Source organism: Bactrocera neohumeralis, unplaced genomic scaffold (genome assembly GCF_024586455.1).
Source record: "Bactrocera neohumeralis isolate Rockhampton unplaced genomic scaffold, APGP_CSIRO_Bneo_wtdbg2-racon-allhic-juicebox.fasta_v2 cluster09, whole genome shotgun sequence".
Taxonomy (NCBI): Eukaryota; Metazoa; Arthropoda; class Insecta; order Diptera; family Tephritidae; genus Bactrocera; species Bactrocera neohumeralis.
The window spans coordinates 10,774,517-10,793,171 of record NW_026089622.1 but is presented as its reverse complement, the minus strand read 5'-3'; the positions used below and the strand labels follow the sequence as shown (position 1 = coordinate 10,793,171).

At 36.2% G+C, this 18,655-nt stretch overlaps 1 protein-coding gene across 13 annotated transcripts in view; it reads left to right on the top strand.

The window, feature by feature from the left end:
• LOC126764471 (tubulin polyglutamylase TTLL5) overlaps positions 1 to 18,655 on the top strand; it is a 244,951-nt gene that overhangs the window by 109,225 nt on the left and 117,071 nt on the right. The window contains exon 1 of one of the 13 annotated variants that reach the window (XM_050482144.1): positions 13,263 to 13,451. The exons of the other annotated variants lie outside the window; for them this stretch is intronic. Within the exon in view, the coding sequence (XP_050338101.1) occupies positions 13,278 to 13,451 (174 nt within the window). The 5' untranslated portion in view covers positions 13,263 to 13,277. Of the gene's footprint in view, positions 1 to 13,262; positions 13,452 to 18,655 lie in introns of those variants that run through there. 13 annotated transcript variants of the gene reach the window in all.

Sequence of the window (18,655 nt, the reverse complement as noted above, 5' to 3'; positions counted from 1 at the left end):
CCAATTTCTTCTCTAAGGACATCGTCAATCGCCGTCTGGAAAATTCTAGGGGCATTTTTCAGGCCAAAATGGAGCCGACAAAACTCGTACTTTCCATTATTAACTGAGAAAGCCGTTTTTTCCCCTATCCTTTTCCGCAAGTTTGATTTGGGGAAATCCTGATTTAAGATCTATTGTCGAGAAAAATCCAGCATTTCCCATGTTTGCCAAGATTACAGAGGGGTCCGGAATTGGGTATTTATCGTTTATTGCCTTAGTGTTTAGCTTTCTAAAGTCAATTACGAGTCGTGATCGCTTGTTGCCCCTTTCGTCTAAACCTTTCTTATCTACAACCCAAATTGGATTGTTATAAGGGGAACGGGATGGTCTAATGATTCCGTCACGCAACAGATCTGATATCTCCCTATTGACAAATTCCGCAGAAGAAATGGGATACGGGTAACTTTTTGAGTAGACAGGTAAATCGTCCACGGTCCTTATTGTACCTACAATGTTGGTATTGTAGGGCAGTGCTTCATCTGGATCAGCGAAAACTTTAGCATGCCGCGTTAGCAGTGTAGAGATATCAATATTGTCCTCGCTTGTTTTCGATTTACTTTCTGCTAACTTGTTAACGTCCGAACAGTAGTGGTACAAGAATTTTTCCTTTCCACCGTCATAACTCAACGTACCACTCTTCAGGTCAATACGACCATTTACCTCTTTTAGTAAGTCGAATCCTATAATGCCGTCAAAAGTTTCTAAACTGGGTAGGACAAAGAATTCAACATTCTTATTTAATATATTTATTGTACATTTTTTGTTTATTATATCGGTACCGTGGATGGATTTAACAATGAAAGAGTTATTCACAGGTTTTATTCCCTTTAGAGCGTTAAGGTGTTTTACATAGCTCTTTGCAGCACCGGTGTCGATTAAAAATCTTATTCCTCTTCCCCCAAGCGTCCTTTCGACATAGGGCAAGAGGGAGTTAGTCCTAAAAAATTAACGTCGTCCTTTGGTTCGTCCGGATCATACTCAGCACTCTTAAGTTCTGCGTCATGATAATAGCCATCATAGCCGGTATCACTCCAATATTCACTTTCTGGGTCATATTGGTCCTGGGTGAGATTGTTGATACGCTGAACTTTTTGTATTGGCAGCTGATCTGTTCTGTCTGAGTCGGGAATATGATGGGTCTATGTCCATTGGTACTGGGGTTTGCTGAGTTAGAGTTTGTCCTCGTTGGTCTTGAGGTACTCTACGGTATTGGAGTGAATAATAATAAGGGTCTAAGTTATGGGGTGCCTGCCTGTTAAAGGAGCATGCAAATGTTGATCTGGCTTGATTCGCTTCCAGTTCCTGCGCTAGGGCAAGTGCTGACGGAAGATCAGCGGGTCTAGAGTAGAAGAGAACATCGCACAAAGGGCGGTTGAGTTCCGAGATGAACACGCGAAGGGCATCATTCCGATATTTCTTGTTAAGTGATCCTATCAGCGTGGTGTTCTCACCGTGGGTCATGATTGTTTTATTGACTATCAGAGTCAACTTTCTCTCCACTGCATCATAGAACTCCACCACTGATGATTTTCCTTGCCTAAGGGTCGACAATTCTCAAATTAATTAAATAAATTGGTCTTTTGTCCGCATAGGCAAAGTCTAGTCGAGAAATGATAGCGTGAAAATTCAAAACTTTATTTCGTATTATGCCTACCGCTTGGTAGTGCCTCCCCGGATACGCTTCGAACACCCTATAAGCAGTATGAGCTGCTTGTCTCCAAGACACACAACGGGTCGCTTCGCCTTTGAGCAAGGTTTTCACAAGGTCCAAGGATTCGTCACATGGTATTCCGGGTTGAATAGTCACCGGTTCGTATTGGGTAACACGAACTGGTGTTTCGATTCTTGCTAACCTGTTTGTCAGTTCGTCAACCCGAGACTGAAATTCTCGCCGGGAATGCTCGGTCGCAGCACGAATGGCAGTATTAAGAAGAGCTTCTAGAGTTTGTGCGTCCATATTTAATTTTTTCTAAGTCAGTCAAGGCTAAGTGGATATAGGGATTTCCCTTTCTAACCGTTACCCACCTTTACAAATTTAATTTATTATTTAAGAATTACCAAAAAGGATAGTAAAAAAAAAATATATATATATTTTTTATTTTATTTTATTTTTTTTTTTTTAACAAAGTTAGCTGCTAAATCACTCTACTCACATGAAATTTTCCATATTTCGATAAGCTATGTCACTAAATAAGGTATGATAAGGCAGCAGCACGATGATTCCTGGGGTTGTGATCCAGCAGCAGGAAGACAGGATTACGATGATTAGGATGCTTTATTTCTTAGAGCATTGGCTCCACACTTTATCCCACGGTTAGGTAGTGTTTAAATATCACAAAATAATATGTTTAATGGAATAAGAGTTTAATGAAATGGTTGCAGTTAAAATTTTTCAAAATAGAAAATTGTTTGTAGCTCTCACTATTTATGTAGTGTTAATTAAGTTAAATGTTTTTCCGCGACTGTCGGGTGGATTCGAACCACGGCCACGCATAGGATTTGTCCTTTATAAGGATAACACAAGAACTGCACTATGGCCCCAGGTTGAGCGCCAATTATTAAAACACTTGTTGAGTTTTAATCTTTTTTATTTCTCTTGTTTACACAAGAGCAGCCGTTTGTATCGGTCGAGTTATTACAACTGATTTGCTTAATAAAATATTGCGACGTCTACGCCTAAATACCTGACTCTTTGTTTTACCTGTCAGTTGCTGCACATGTTTTGCCGTGTGACTTGCAAAATGCAATTCGGCAATTTACCTCTTGCTTTTCCGCTGTAACGATGTTGTTGTTTTCACGCGCTATCTGGTCGACGCTTCGTCATCAGTATCGGTGGGAGAGTTGTTGTTATGCTATTTCCACACTCAAACCTGCCGACGCACCGTCAGCAATATCGGTGGGAGTGGAGTGTTGACCGGATACGTGTTTACCGGAGTTTACTTATATACTTTATAGGGTCTCCGACGATTCCTTCTGGGTGTTACAAACTTCGTGACAAACTTAATATACCCTGTTCAGGGTATAGAAATCTAAGCGATCGGGATCCATCCATATTAGGTGGCAATCAGAGAGCTGGAAGTGTAATTATGTCGGATCATATGCTCAAACTGAAAAATGTTAATCGACATAACATTGTCGACCGACTCAAGATCATCCTCAACTCATTTGATAAAATATGGAAAAACTACTATTATTCGGCCATCACGACTTTGGGCGATTTCGATTGAAACCAAATCGATCAGCTCATTGCGTTCCTTGAATATAACATAACATATTTATGTTCTTTAAAATAATATGAATCACTCATACAAAAATGTGTGAACTGTGGGTATGAAGTAGTATTTAGTATATGTGAAACAGAAAGAATTTAAAGAACAAATATTTATAAAAAGTTTTATTGTTTTTAATAAAAGATATGGTTATATATGTATGTGGCTTTCAAATATAAAAATTAATAGGCACTTAAGTTTAAGTTAAATTTTATACGTGATCACAATTACGAGACAAGTTGAAATCCAAGCGACTGTCTGTAACTTTTTGATGAAACATGGTATGCATATTCTTTGCCACTATAAGAAGGTCGGTTTTGTAGATCGATTGATGATACCACTGCCACGTCAACGAAACACAAATAATCGAAAACCTATAATGCACTATAACTAAACCAAAATTAATATACAAAATTGCAATTTGGTATAACAATTCGTATTGGTGAGAGGCAGCTTTGTTGACCAAATTTGCACGGGACATATATTTTCGACATTGAGAAATTAAGTAAAATCGGATGATATACCTACTCTTTCCTATATAATGGTTGTGTTGAAAAGTACAATAACTCACTATTTAACATGTCAAACCCGTTTTTTATTACACCTAAGATGGCACAAAAATTTTTTATAGGAGCCGTTATCAAAATTGGACAAAGGCCGTGTCTTTTTCTACCATTATGTAAGAAACTAAGCTCAGGAACTATTCGACACATTTTTATCAATTCCGGCGCGTAATTCTGCATTGTGAAAATGGGCGAAATCGGATTACAACCGCGCCTACTTTTATATATCAATATTTTAAATTTCATCTGATCCAGCTTACAGTGTATCAGATATCGAAATAAAAATATACAGAGAGTGTCTCTGAAGCATGGGATCTCACGTCTAAATTGGGCTATATTTTTTTAAGCCCTCAGATACAATTTTTACCGATATCATTGCGAAATATATTGTTAAAGTTCAAAGATAATATTTTCCTGATTATAGTCTGCCCTTGTGCCAAATTGTGATCCAAATCCGATCAAAACTTCCTCTAGCTCCCATTTCCCCTAGTAAAAGGTTTTCAAACTTTCGGTTGATTTTATACCGTATATGCATATCGGCCAATCTATGAAATTTCTTAACATTTTATATGAACTTCAAACTTCCGGTTGCATTAGTATCGCAAATATTGGTTCATATGCAAGGTATCACTATTAAGTAAACGTATAATATTGGAGATATTCTACTTTGAAGCAGAAAATGTTTACAATTGTTCAACGCATCACTCAATCTACCATATAGTACATACCATAATCAATATATGTAATATTTCAATAGTTTCATAAACAAAAAAAAATACCCGCAAGTACATAAATATTCAGGCACAACTGTCATATTAGAGAACAGTAGCTTTCCAACGCATGTTACGCCATATATTGGTAAACCGGAGAGATATAGTAATTAAAAAATTGTACCTACAATGTTGGTATTGTAGGGCAGTGCTTCATCTGGATCAGCGAAAACTTTAGCATGCCGCGTTAGCAGTGTAGAGATATCAATATTGTCCTCGCTTGTTTTCGATTTACTTTCTGCTAACTTGTTAACGTCCGAACAGTAGTGGTACAAGAATTTTTCCTTTCCACCGTCATAACTCAACGTACCACTCTTCAGGTCAATACGACCATTTACCTCTTTTAGTAAGTCGAATCCTATAATGCCGTCAAAAGTTTCTAAACTGGGTAGGACAAAGAATTCAACATTCTTATTTAATATATTTATTGTACATTTTTTGTTTATTATATCGGTACCGTGGATGGATTTAACAATGAAAGAGTTATTCACAGGTTTTATTCCCTTTAGAGCGTTAAGGTGTTTTACATAGCTCTTTGCAGTACCGGTGTCGATTAAAAATCTATTCCTCTTTCCCCAAGCGTCCTTTCGACATAGGGCAAGAGGGACTTAGTCTTAAAAAATTAACGTCGTCCTTTGGTTCGTCCGGGTCATACTCAGCACTCTTAAGTTCTGCGTCATGATAATAGCCATCATAGCCGGTATCACTCCAATATTCACTTTCTGGGTCATATTGGTCCTGGGTGAGATTGTTGATACGCTGAACTTTTTGTATTGGCAGCTGATCTGTTCTGTCTGAGTCGGGAATATGATGGGTCTATGTCCATTGGTACTGGGGTTTGCTGAGTTAGAGTTTGTCCTCGTTGGTCTTGAGGTACTCTACGGTATTGGAGTGAATAATAATAAGGGTCTAAGTTATGGGGTGCCTGCCTGTTAAAGGAGCATGCAAATGTTGATCTGGCTTGATTCGCTTCCAGTTCCTGCGCTAGGGCAAGTGCTGACGGAAGATCAGCGGGTCTAGAGTAGAAGAGAACATCGCACAAAGGGCGGTTGAGTTCCGAGATGAACACGCGAAGGGCATCATTCCGATATTTCTTGTTAAGTGATCCTATCAGCGTGGTGTTCTCACCGTGGGTCATGATTGTTTTATTGACTATCAGAGTCAACTTTCTCTCCACTGCATCATAGAACTCCACCACTGATGATTTTCCTTGCCTAAGGGTCGACAATTCTCAAATTAATTAAATAAATTGGTCTTTTGTCCGCATAGGCAAAGTCTAGTCGAGAAATGATAGCGTGAAAATTCAAAACTTTATTTCGTATTATGCCTACCGCTTGGTAGTGCCTCCCCGGATACGCTTCGAACACCCTATAAGCAGTATGAGCTGCTTGTCTCCAAGACACACAACGGGTCGCTTCGCCTTTGAGCAAGGTTTTCACAAGGTCCAAGGATTCGTCACATGGTATTCCGGGTTGAATAGTCACCGGTTCGTATTGGGTAACACGAACTGGTGTTTCGATTCTTGCTAACCTGTTTGTCAGTTCGTCAACCCGAGACTGAAATTCTCGCCGGGAATGCTCGGTCGCAGCACGAATGGCAGTATTAAGAAGAGCTTCTAGAGTTTGTGCGTCCATATTTAATTTTTTCTAAGTCAGTCAAGGCTAAGTGGATATAGGGAGTTCCCTTTCTAACCGTTACCCACCTTTACAAATTTAATTTATTATTTAAGAATTACCAAAAAGGATAGTAAAAAAAACCTTAACTTTTTTTTCTTATTTTATTTTTTTTTTTTAACAAAGTTAGCTGCTAAATCACTCTACTCACATGAAATTTTCCATATTTCGATAAGCTATGTCACTAAATAAGGTATGATAAGGCAGCAGCACGATGATTCCTGGGGTTGTGATCCAGCAGCAGGAAGACAGGATTACGATGATTAGGATGCTTTATTTCTTAGAGCATTGGCTCCACACTTTATCCCACGGTTAGGTAGTGTTTAAATATCACAAAATAATATGTTTAATGGAATAAGAGTTTAATGAAATGGTTGCAGTTAAAATTTTTCAAAATAGAAAATTGTTTGTAGCTCTCACTATTTATGTAGTGTTAATTAAGTTAAATGTTTTTCCGCGACTGTCGGGTGGATTCGAACCACGGCCACGCATAGGATTTGTCCTTTATAAGGATAACACAAGAACTGCACTATGGCCCCAGGTTGAGCGCCAATTATTAAAACACTTGTTGAGTTTTAATCTTTTTTATTTCTCTTGTTTACACAAGAGCAGCCGTTTGTATCGGTCGAGTTATTACAACTGATTTGCTTAATAAAATATTGCGACGTCTACGCCTAAATACCTGACTCTTTGTTTTACCTGTCAGTTGCTGCACATGTTTTGCCGTGTGACTTGCAAAATGCAATTCGGCAATTTACCTCTTGCTTTTCCGCTGTAACGATGTTGTTGTTTTCACGCGCTATCTGGTCGACGCTTCGTCATCAGTATCGGTGGGAGAGTTGTTGTTATGCTATTTCCACACTCAAACCTGCCGACGCACCGTCAGCAATATCGGTGGGAGTGGAGTGTTGACCGGATACGTGTTTACCGGCGTTTACGTATATACTTTATAGGGTCTCCGACGATTCCTTCTGGGTGTTACAAACTTCGTGACAAACTTAATATACCCTGTTCAGGGTATAGAAATCTAAGCGATCGGGATCCATCCATATTAGGTGGCAATCAGAGAGCTGGAAGTGTAATTATGTCGGATCATATGCTCAAACTGAAAAATGTTAATCGACATAACATTGTCGACCGACTCAAGATCATCCTCAACTCATTTGATAAAATATGGAAAAACTACTATTATTCGGCCATCACGACTTTGGGCGATTTCGATTGAAACCAAATCGATCAGCTCATTGCGTTCCTTGAATATAACATAACATATTTATGTTCTTTAAAATAATATGAATCACTCATACAAAAATGTGTGAACTGTGGGTATGAAGTAGTATTTAGTATATGTGAAACAGAAAGAATTTAAAGAACAAATATTTATAAAAAGTTTTATTGTTTTTAATAAAAGATATGGTTATATATGTATGTGGCTTTCAAATATAAAAATTAATAGGCACTTAAGTTTAAGTTAAATTTTATACGTGATCACAATTACGAGACAAGTTGAAATCCAAGCGACTGTCTGTAACTTTTTGATGAAACATGGTATGCATATTCTTTGCCACTATAAGAAGGTCGGTTTTGTAGATCGATTGATGATACCACTGCCACGTCAACGAAACACAAATAATCGAAAACCTATAATGCACTATAACTAAACCAAAATTAATATACAAAATTGCAATTTGGTATAACAATTCGTATTGGTGAGAGGCAGCTTTGTTGACCAAATTTGCACGGGACATATATTTTCGACATTGAGAAATTAAGTAAAATCGGATGATATACCTACTCTTTCCTATATAATGGTTGTGTTGAAAAGTACAATAACTCACTATTTAACATGTCAAACCCGTTTTTTATTACACCTAAGATGGCACAAAAATTTTTTATAGGAGCCGTTATCAAAATTGGACAAAGGCCGTGTCTTTTTCTACCATTATGTAAGAAACTAAGCTCAGGAACTATTCGACACATTTTTATCAATTCCGGCGCGTAATTCTGCATTGTGAAAATGGGCGAAATCGGATTACAACCGCGCCTACTTTTATATATCAATATTTTAAATTTCATCTGATCCAGCTTACAGTGTATCAGATATCGAAATAAAAATATACAGAGAGTGTCTCTGAAGCATGGGATCTCACGTCTAAATTGGGCTATATTTTTTTAAGCCCTCAGATACAATTTTTACCGATATCATTGCGAAATATATTGTTAAAGTTCAAAGATAATATTTTCCTGATTATAGTCTGCCCTTGTGCCAAATTGTGATCCAAATCCGATCAAAACTTCCTCTAGCTCCCATTTCCCCTATTAAAAGGTTTTCAAACTTTCGGTTGATTTTATACCGTATATGCATATCGGCCAATCTATGAAATTTCTTAACATTTTATATGAACTTCAAACTTCCGGTTGCATTAGTATCGCAAATATTGGTTCATATGCAAGGTATCACTATTAAGTAAACGTATAATATTGGAGATATTCTACTTTGAAGCAGAAAATGTTTACAATTGTTCAACGCATCACTCAATCTACCATATAGTACATACCATAATCAATATATGTAATATTTCAATAGTTTCATAAACAAAAAAAAATACCCGCAAGTACATAAATATTCAGGCACAACTGTCATATTAGAGAACAGTAGCTTTCCAACGCATGTTACGCCATATATTGGTAAACCGGAGAGATATAGTAATTAAAAAATTGTACCTACAATGTTGGTATTGTAGGGCAGTGCTTCATCTGGATCAGCGAAAACTTTAGCATGCCGCGTTAGCAGTGTAGAGATATCAATATTGTCCTCGCTTGTTTTCGATTTACTTTCTGCTAACTTGTTAACGTCCGAACAGTAGTGGTACAAGAATTTTTCCTTTCCACCGTCATAACTCAACGTACCACTCTTCAGGTCAATACGACCATTTACCTCTTTTAGTAAGTCGAATCCTATAATGCCGTCAAAAGTTTCTAAACTGGGTAGGACAAAGAATTCAACATTCTTATTTAATATATTTATTGTACATTTTTTGTTTATTATATCGGTACCGTGGATGGATTTAACAATGAAAGAGTTATTCACAGGTTTTATTCCCTTTAGAGCGTTAAGGTGTTTTACATAGCTCTTTGCAGCACCGGTGTCGATTAAAAATCTTATTCCTCTTCCCCCAAGCGTCCTTTCGACATAGGGCAAGAGGGACTTAGTCCTAAAAAATTAACGTCGTCCTTTGGTTCGTCCGGATCATACTCAGCACTCTTAAGTTCTGCGTCATGATAATAGCCATCATAGCCGGTATCACTCCAATATTCACTTTCTGGGTCATATTGGTCCTGGGTGAGATTGTTGATACGCTGAACTTTTTGTATTGGCAGCTGATCTGTTCTGTCTGAGTCGGGAATATGATGGGTCTATGTCCATTGGTACTGGGGTTTGCTGAGTTAGAGTTTGTCCTCGTTGGTCTTGAGGTACTCTACGGTATTGGAGTGAATAATAATAAGGGTCTAAGTTATGGGGTGCCTGCCTGTTAAAGGAGCATGCAAATGTTGATCTGGCTTGATTCGCTTCCAGTTCCTGCGCTAGGGCAAGTGCTGACGGAAGATCAGCGGGTCTAGAGTAGAAGAGAACATCGCACAAAGGGCGGTTGAGTTCCGAGATGAACACGCGAAGGGCATCATTCCGATATTTCTTGTTAAGTGATCCTATCAGCGTGGTGTTCTCACCGTGGGTCATGATTGTTTTATTGACTATCAGAGTCAACTTTCTCTCCACTGCATCATAGAACTCCACCACTGATGATTTTCCTTGCCTAAGGGTCGACAATTCTCAAATTAATTAAATAAATTGGTCTTTTGTCCGCATAGGCAAAGTCTAGTCGAGAAATGATAGCGTGAAAATTCAAAACTTTATTTCGTATTATGCCTACCGCTTGGTAGTGCCTCCCCGGATACGCTTCGAACACCCTATAAGCAGTATGAGCTGCTTGTCTCCAAGACACACAACGGGTCGCTTCGCCTTTGAGCAAGGTTTTCACAAGGTCCAAGGATTCGTCACATGGTATTCCGGGTTGAATAGTCACCGGTTCGTATTGGGTAACACGAACTGGTGTTTCGATTCTTGCTAACCTGTTTGTCAGTTCGTCAACCCGAGACTGAAATTCTCGCCGGGAATGCTCGGTCGCAGCACGAATGGCAGTATTAAGAAGAGCTTCTAGAGTTTGTGCGTCCATATTTAATTTTTTCTAAGTCAGTCAAGGCTAAGTGGATATAGGGATTTCCCTTTCTAACCGTTACCCACCTTTACAAATTTAATTTATTATTTAAGAATTACCAAAAAGGATAGTAAAAAAAAAATATATATATATTTTTTATTTTATTTTATTTTTTTTTTTTTAACAAAGTTAGCTGCTAAATCACTCTACTCACATGAAATTTTCCATATTTCGATAAGCTATGTCACTAAATAAGGTATGATAAGGCAGCAGCACGATGATTCCTGGGGTTGTGATCCAGCAGCAGGAAGACAGGATTACGATGATTAGGATGCTTTATTTCTTAGAGCATTGGCTCCACACTTTATCCCACGGTTAGGTAGTGTTTAAATATCACAAAATAATATGTTTAATGGAATAAGAGTTTAATGAAATGGTTGCAGTTAAAATTTTTCAAAATAGAAAATTGTTTGTAGCTCTCACTATTTATGTAGTGTTAATTAAGTTAAATGTTTTTCCGCGACTGTCGGGTGGATTCGAACCACGGCCACGCATAGGATTTGTCCTTTATAAGGATAACACAAGAACTGCACTATGGCCCCAGGTTGAGCGCCAATTATTAAAACACTTGTTGAGTTTTAATCTTTTTTATTTCTCTTGTTTACACAAGAGCAGCCGTTTGTATCGGTCGAGTTATTACAACTGATTTGCTTAATAAAATATTGCGACGTCTACGCCTAAATACCTGACTCTTTGTTTTACCTGTCAGTTGCTGCACATGTTTTGCCGTGTGACTTGCAAAATGCAATTCGGCAATTTACCTCTTGCTTTTCCGCTGTAACGATGTTGTTGTTTTCACGCGCTATCTGGTCGACGCTTCGTCATCAGTATCGGTGGGAGAGTTGTTGTTATGCTATTTCCACACTCAAACCTGCCGACGCACCGTCAGCAATATCGGTGGGAGGGAGTGTTGACCGGATACGTGTTGACCGGATACGTGTTTACCGGAGTTTACTTATATACTTTATAGGGTCTCCGACGATTCCTTCTGGGTGTTACAAACTTCGTGACAAACTTAATATACCCTGTTCAGGGTATAGAAATCTAAGCGATCGGGATCCATCCATATTAGGTGGCAATCAGAGAGCTGGAAGTGTAATTATGTCGGATCATATGCTCAAACTGAAAAATGTTAATCGACATAACATTGTCGACCGACTCAAGATCATCCTCAACTCATTTGATAAAATATGGAAAAACTACTATTATTCGGCCATCACGACTTTGGGCGATTTCGATTGAAACCAAATCGATCAGCTCATTGCGTTCCTTGAATATAACATAACATATTTATGTTCTTTAAAATAATATGAATCACTCATACAAAAATGTGTGAACTGTGGGTATGAAGTAGTATTTAGTATATGTGAAACAGAAAGAATTTAAAGAACAAATATTTATAAAAAGTTTTATTGTTTTTAATAAAAGATATGGTTATATATGTATGTGGCTTTCAAATATAAAAATTAATAGGCACTTAAGTTTAAGTTAAATTTTATACGTGATCACAATTACGAGACAAGTTGAAATCCAAGCGACTGTCTGTAACTTTTTGATGAAACATGGTATGCATATTCTTTGCCACTATAAGAAGGTCGGTTTTGTAGATCGATTGATGATACCACTGCCACGTCAACGAAACACAAATAATCGAAAACCTATAATGCACTATAACTAAACCAAAATTAATATACAAAATTGCAATTTGGTATAACAATTCGTATTGGTGAGAGGCAGCTTTGTTGACCAAATTTGCACGGGACATATATTTTCGACATTGAGAAATTAAGTAAAATCGGATGATATACCTACTCTTTCCTATATAATGGTTGTGTTGAAAAGTACAATAACTCACTATTTAACATGTCAAACCCGTTTTTTATTACACCTAAGATGGCACAAAAATTTTTTATAGGAGCCGTTATCAAAATTGGACAAAGGCCGTGTCTTTTTCTACCATTATGTAAGAAACTAAGCTCAGGAACTATTCGACACATTTTTATCAATTCCGGCGCGTAATTCTGCATTGTGAAAATGGGCGAAATCGGATTACAACCGCGCCTACTTTTATATATCAATATTTTAAATTTCATCTGATCCAGCTTACAGTGTATCAGATATCGAAATAAAAATATACAGAGAGTGTCTCTGAAGCATGGGATCTCACGTCTAAATTGGGCTATATTTTTTAAGCCCTCAGATACAATTTTTACCGATATCATTGCGAAATATATTGTTAAAGTTCAAAGATAATATTTTCCTGATTATAGTCTGCCCTTGTGCCAAATTGTGATCCAAATCCGATCAAAACTTCCTCTAGCTCCCATTTCCCCTATTAAAAGGTTTTCAAACTTTCGGTTGATTTTATACCGTATATGCATATCGGCCAATCTATGAAATTTCTTAACATTTTATATGAACTTCAAACTTCCGGTTGCATTAGTATCGCAAATATTGGTTCATATGCAAGGTATCACTATTAAGTAAACGTATAATATTGGAGATATTCTACTTTGAAGCAGAAAATGTTTACAATTGTTCAACGCATCACTCAATCTACCATATAGTACATACCATAATCAATATATGTAATATTTCAATAGTTTCATAAACAAAAAAAAATACCCGCAAGTACATAAATATTCAGGCACAACTGTCATATTAGAGAACAGTAGCTTTCCAACGCATGTTACGCCATATATTGGTAAACCGGAGAGATATAGTAATTAAAAAAGTGGAGAATCATTGTTCAGAGAAACAACACAAAATAAGCAAGAGAAAAATCAAGAGCTCGGGCGATTTGTCTTCGAATAACATCTGCAGACAATTTAAAGAATTACAGCATATTAATAAAAATAAGGTAAAATATCTGCCTTTAATACTTGGTCTGTGTTCCTTTTATGCTTATGATATCCCGCAATATTCTGTATTGAGTATTTCATTTTTCTGGTGACATTAGACACGATCTTGCTCTCCCATAAATTGGGTACCCATGTGCCCATGGTCCTTCCAACCTTACAAACTAACTATTGAACTATTGAATTTTAATGAACATTTCAAAACTAAAAGTATAGTGACACAAAAAGTGCTGTTAAAAAAAAAATAAACTACACATAAATATAAATACATATAAATATTTATAGTATATAGAATGTATATAACTAAAGAAAAAGTGCAGTATAAAAATTAAATACATAAATATATATCAGGGGTGTTGCGGAATCTGATAGTTGTCGGAATCAGAATTGAAAACGATAAAAAAAGCTGTAGGTGTCATGAATTCAGACATTATTGGTTTGATATTCGAAACAGAATTTGTATCGGTTTTGGATGTCACTGAAACCAATTTTATCGGTTTTGCTGTCTGAAACAAAGCAAGAAGTTAGTCGCACACAGATTTGAAATGTAAGTTAAGAAATTGAGTTATTTTATTGTTACGAATTGATTTATCTTTATTTCTATAGGAGAAAACATAAGAATGAAGTACGAAATGTCTTAATTGTTGAGTTTTGGAAAAAATGCGGATATTTAAGTGTGGGAGCCGCTTTAGAGGCTCGATGTTTCTTTTTGGGAGGGAAAGAAATAATTGATTAAAGCGAACTTTCAAGGGTTTATAGTTATATATTTAAACATCACCCGAAAATATTTTGGATACGAATTCTTTGATATTGTGCCTTAGGGAAGCAATTGTCCGATGCATCTCGCGTGTGTATTTGTCGGACGGCGGAAAGTATGCAGGTCGCAATTTCTGTCGGAAACAAAAAATTTAAAGAGATTTATATTTGTTAATAAATTATGTACAAGTTAAACTAGGAAAATTTCAAAAAATAAAATTCTAAATTTTTTTTAAAAAGTGGTTGCTTAAACATATGTTCAAACTTAAATTTTCTTAATTTTTTTAGATTAAATAGAAGATAATTTAATGCCAAAGATAATAAACTTTGCCCCATTTCCATACATGTAGTTTCTTTCAATCCTGCCCGCCAATTAAGAAAAATCGTAAAAATGAAAAACCCAGTCAAAGTTTTCGCTTTCTGCCCAAGCGCTCATATATCGCTCGGTCACTATTTCCCTTCTAGCTTCGACAATATTTCGAATTCCCATCTATAAATGTTGTCTCTTAAAATCTTTCTTTAATTCGGAACTCATTAAAAACTTTAATAAGATTGCTTCCAAATGTGTTCATTTGCAAGTTTTTTCACATTAGTAAACATCTGGTTCGAATATGGGTTTTGCGTATGTTCGAAAAGACGAAAATCCAATCAGATTCTGTGACACCATTGATAATCAGAATTGGTTTGCAATTCTGACAGCTAAGCAATTCTGTCTTGGATTCCACAACACCCCTGTATGTATGTCTATAAAACATACATATGTACACACAAATATTCATAAAATGCATAATTAATTTATCTTTATTTCTATGGGGGAATACAAAAGAATAAAACACAAAATGTTTTAATTATTGAGTTTTTGGAAAAAAATCCGGATATTTAAAGATATTAGATTTACAAAACGTAATTTAACATCCAAAAGCGTCTTTATTCATTCGATAAATGTTATCTCTTAAAATCTTTCTTTAATTCGGAACTCATTAAAAACTTTGATAGTATTGTTTCCAAATGTATTCATTTGCAAGTTTTGTCACATTAGTACACAGCTAACTCGAATATTGGTTTTGCGTATGTTCGAAAAGACGAAAATCCAATCAGATTCTGTGACACCATTGAAAATCAGAATAGGTTTGCAATTCTGACAGCTAAGCAATTCTGTCTTGGATTCCACAATGATTATATGCCTGCACCTATGTGAAATTACAGTTTCATGTATTGAAATGCACATCCTGTAAAAACTAATCCGTTTAACAATTTAAACTGTTTTAATTTTTGGGTTTAATTTACAGACATAATATTGGGTAGTCGAAAAAGTATTTTCGTATTTCTACAAACTTCAACTTGTTTTTTTTTTGTACTAATAAATAAATAAATATATTTGTATACCATTTTGTCTGACCACTTGTTACCAATTTTCCGTATAAGACTTTCATCAGTGTAAATCGAAATTTCGAATTTTCCAGGACGGCAGCGAACGAACCATTGTTGTGCTACAGGAACTGTTACAGCATCGTCTCCGTAAACTTTACACATTTCAATAGTGGCTTGTGTGGCATTCGTTCCTTTTTTACACAAAAATTTCAATATATAGCGAATTTCTTCATTCTTTTCTCTCATTTTTGAACAGATGTAACTTTTTTTCATATTATACGAAATACGAAAAGACTTTTTTTTCAATACTATCAATACTATATAGTATATATATATATATATATGTATATGGAAACCGTATTATTCAGGGGTGTTGTGTTGTCCAATCCAAGAAAGAATTGCTTAGCTGTCAGAATTGCAAACCAATTCTGATTTTCAATTGTGTTACGGAATCTGTTTGGATTTTCGCCTTTTCGAACATACGCAAAACCAATATTCAAATCAGTTGTTTACTAATCTGACTAAAGTTGCAAATTAATACATTTGGAAGCAATCCTATAAAAGATTTTAATGAGTTCCGATTTAAAGAAAGATTTTAGGAGTTAACATTTATCGAAAAAATAAAGACGCATTTGGGTGTTAAATTACGTTCATTACGTTTTGTAAATCTTTCTTAGATATCCAGATTTTTTTTCCAAAAACTCAACAATGAAGACATTTCGTGTTTTATTCTTTTGTATTCCCCCACAGAAATAAAGAGAAATTAAGTCGTAACAACAAAATAACTTGATTTCTTCACTTACATTTCAAATCTGTCAGCGACTATCTTCTTGCTTTGTTTCTGATAGCAAAACTGATCAAATTGGTTTCCTCGACACCAAAAACCGCTACATATTATGTTTCGAACATCAAACCAATAATATCTGAATTCATGACACCTCCTTTTTTTTTATCCGTTTCTATTCTGATTCCAACAATTAACAGATTCCACAACACCCGTGATAGCTTCTGAACAAGGCAGTTTTGTTTTTGTGACGAACCCGTCAGATATTTTAACATCACAATGACATTGGAATTTTTGTAGTCAAAGCATTGCGCCTACTTTACTAAATTATGTACAAATAACCCAAATGTATTCATAACAAACCAAACGCGACATCTAACATAAAAATATTATAATTCTAGATTTTCAGAAATAGTTTTGAAGTATTGCATAGAGCAGTGTAATATTTAAACCGAAACTATGAAGTATACGCATACAATTTCAAACTAATCTTTCCTCAAAAATAATACAATTGCTGAATATTGGGAATGATCGAATAGACTCATAACTGGCTCAATAATCAGTTGATGAATATTGTACCACGTGCATCCCAAAAGACTGATGACATAACCTTGCCAGCCGACTTTTTTGTTATTCCACGCTGATGTCTGGATGATAATGTGCACTACCACTAGGCTGACTGTCGATTGGACTCCAGTGTGAAATTATGTTTCTTTTGACACACATCGACGCAAAAATTCGGTTTTATTACGATTAAAGAACACTCAAACACTCCTCATAGTCAGCATTTCGTTGTTTTTGTTGGATTATGAACTTACGCGGCACCCACTTAGCAGTTCTTTCGTCCCTTTAGAGCAGTGTTTCCCAAAGTGGGCGATAACGCCCCCTTGTGGGCGCTGCAGGTGTCAAGGGGGGCGGTAAGAGACCCAGAAAGCAAATGGGGGCGTTGTGTAGAGGCCTGGGGGGTTATTTGTAATTTGATTTAGCTAGGAGGCCTCTTAGACAACGACTACATGAGCTCTCGACCCTCAACAACAACATGTGAACATCAACTAATATGAATTAAAAGATTGCTCAAACTCGGTTCTATATTTCTCTCCGCGTAGTTCATATATCTGTCCTATTTTATTGAATATAGAAAAAATGAAAATCATGTCGATCGGTCGTTCCGTTTCATAACGGGGCATCTCGACAGGATAGAATTTATAGAATACTAACTGTCAAACGTATTGCTATTGCCATTGCCAAATCTGTATGTGGGCATTTGCTATCATAATATAATCATTTGCTATCATAATATAATCATTTGCGCAAAGGTGTAGGGTAGGTAGGTTCGAGCTGATGTAGCGAATGCTTTGAGCTCTTGAATAATTTATTTTATCATTTGCGAAATGACGTCGGGTAGGTAGCTGATGTAGCACACGCTTTGAGCTTTTGAACTCCCCAAATCTTTTATGTGGAAAATAAAAAAAGGATCTTTATCTTTTCCTACAAATGTATTTCTTTTTTTTTTGTTTTTTTTTCAAAATTATTTTATTTATTGAATCTGGTTTTTCCTAAAGCCTAACAATAAGTTATAAAATCTTAAATCTAATTAAAAACTAGACAGGCTCAAGCAAGTGATTGAGCTGTTTTGGTGATACGTTGCTCCTTAGTACGCAGGCATATCTCTTCTTTTAAGTCGTGTTTGATGGCAGGAATGTACCAAAGCATTAGCCAGAGGGTTTGGGTGATCTCGGAGTTTAGATGTATATTTAATTCTGCTGTCTTCTACTTCTTTCTTTACCATAGGGATACCAAGGTCTTTATGGATATTTTCGTTACGCATGTACCATGGTGAACATGTGATTGTTCTAAGCATTTTTGATTGAAACCTTTGTAATATATCAATATTGGTTGCACAGGTCGTACCCCACAGTTGAATGCCATACATCCAAATCGGCTTTAGGACCGCATTATACAAAAGCACTTTGTTGTCTAGGCTAAGTTTTGAGTTTTTATTTAAAAGCCAATTTAAATTTGCAGCTCTAATCTTCGTACATGTTATTTTACTAGAGATGTGTTTTCTCCACGTGAGCCTTCTATCTAGGTGAATACCAAGATATGTTACTTCGCTCGCTTGGGGTACTAAAATATTGTTTATTTTTACTGCCGGGCATATCTTTGGTCTTAGCGAAAATGTAATATGCTTACACTTCTGTTCATTCACGTTTATACGCCAGTTCGCTAGCCACTCTTCGACAGAACTTAAATGCTTCGCTAATATTCGTGATGCTAAAATGTGGCATTTGTTAC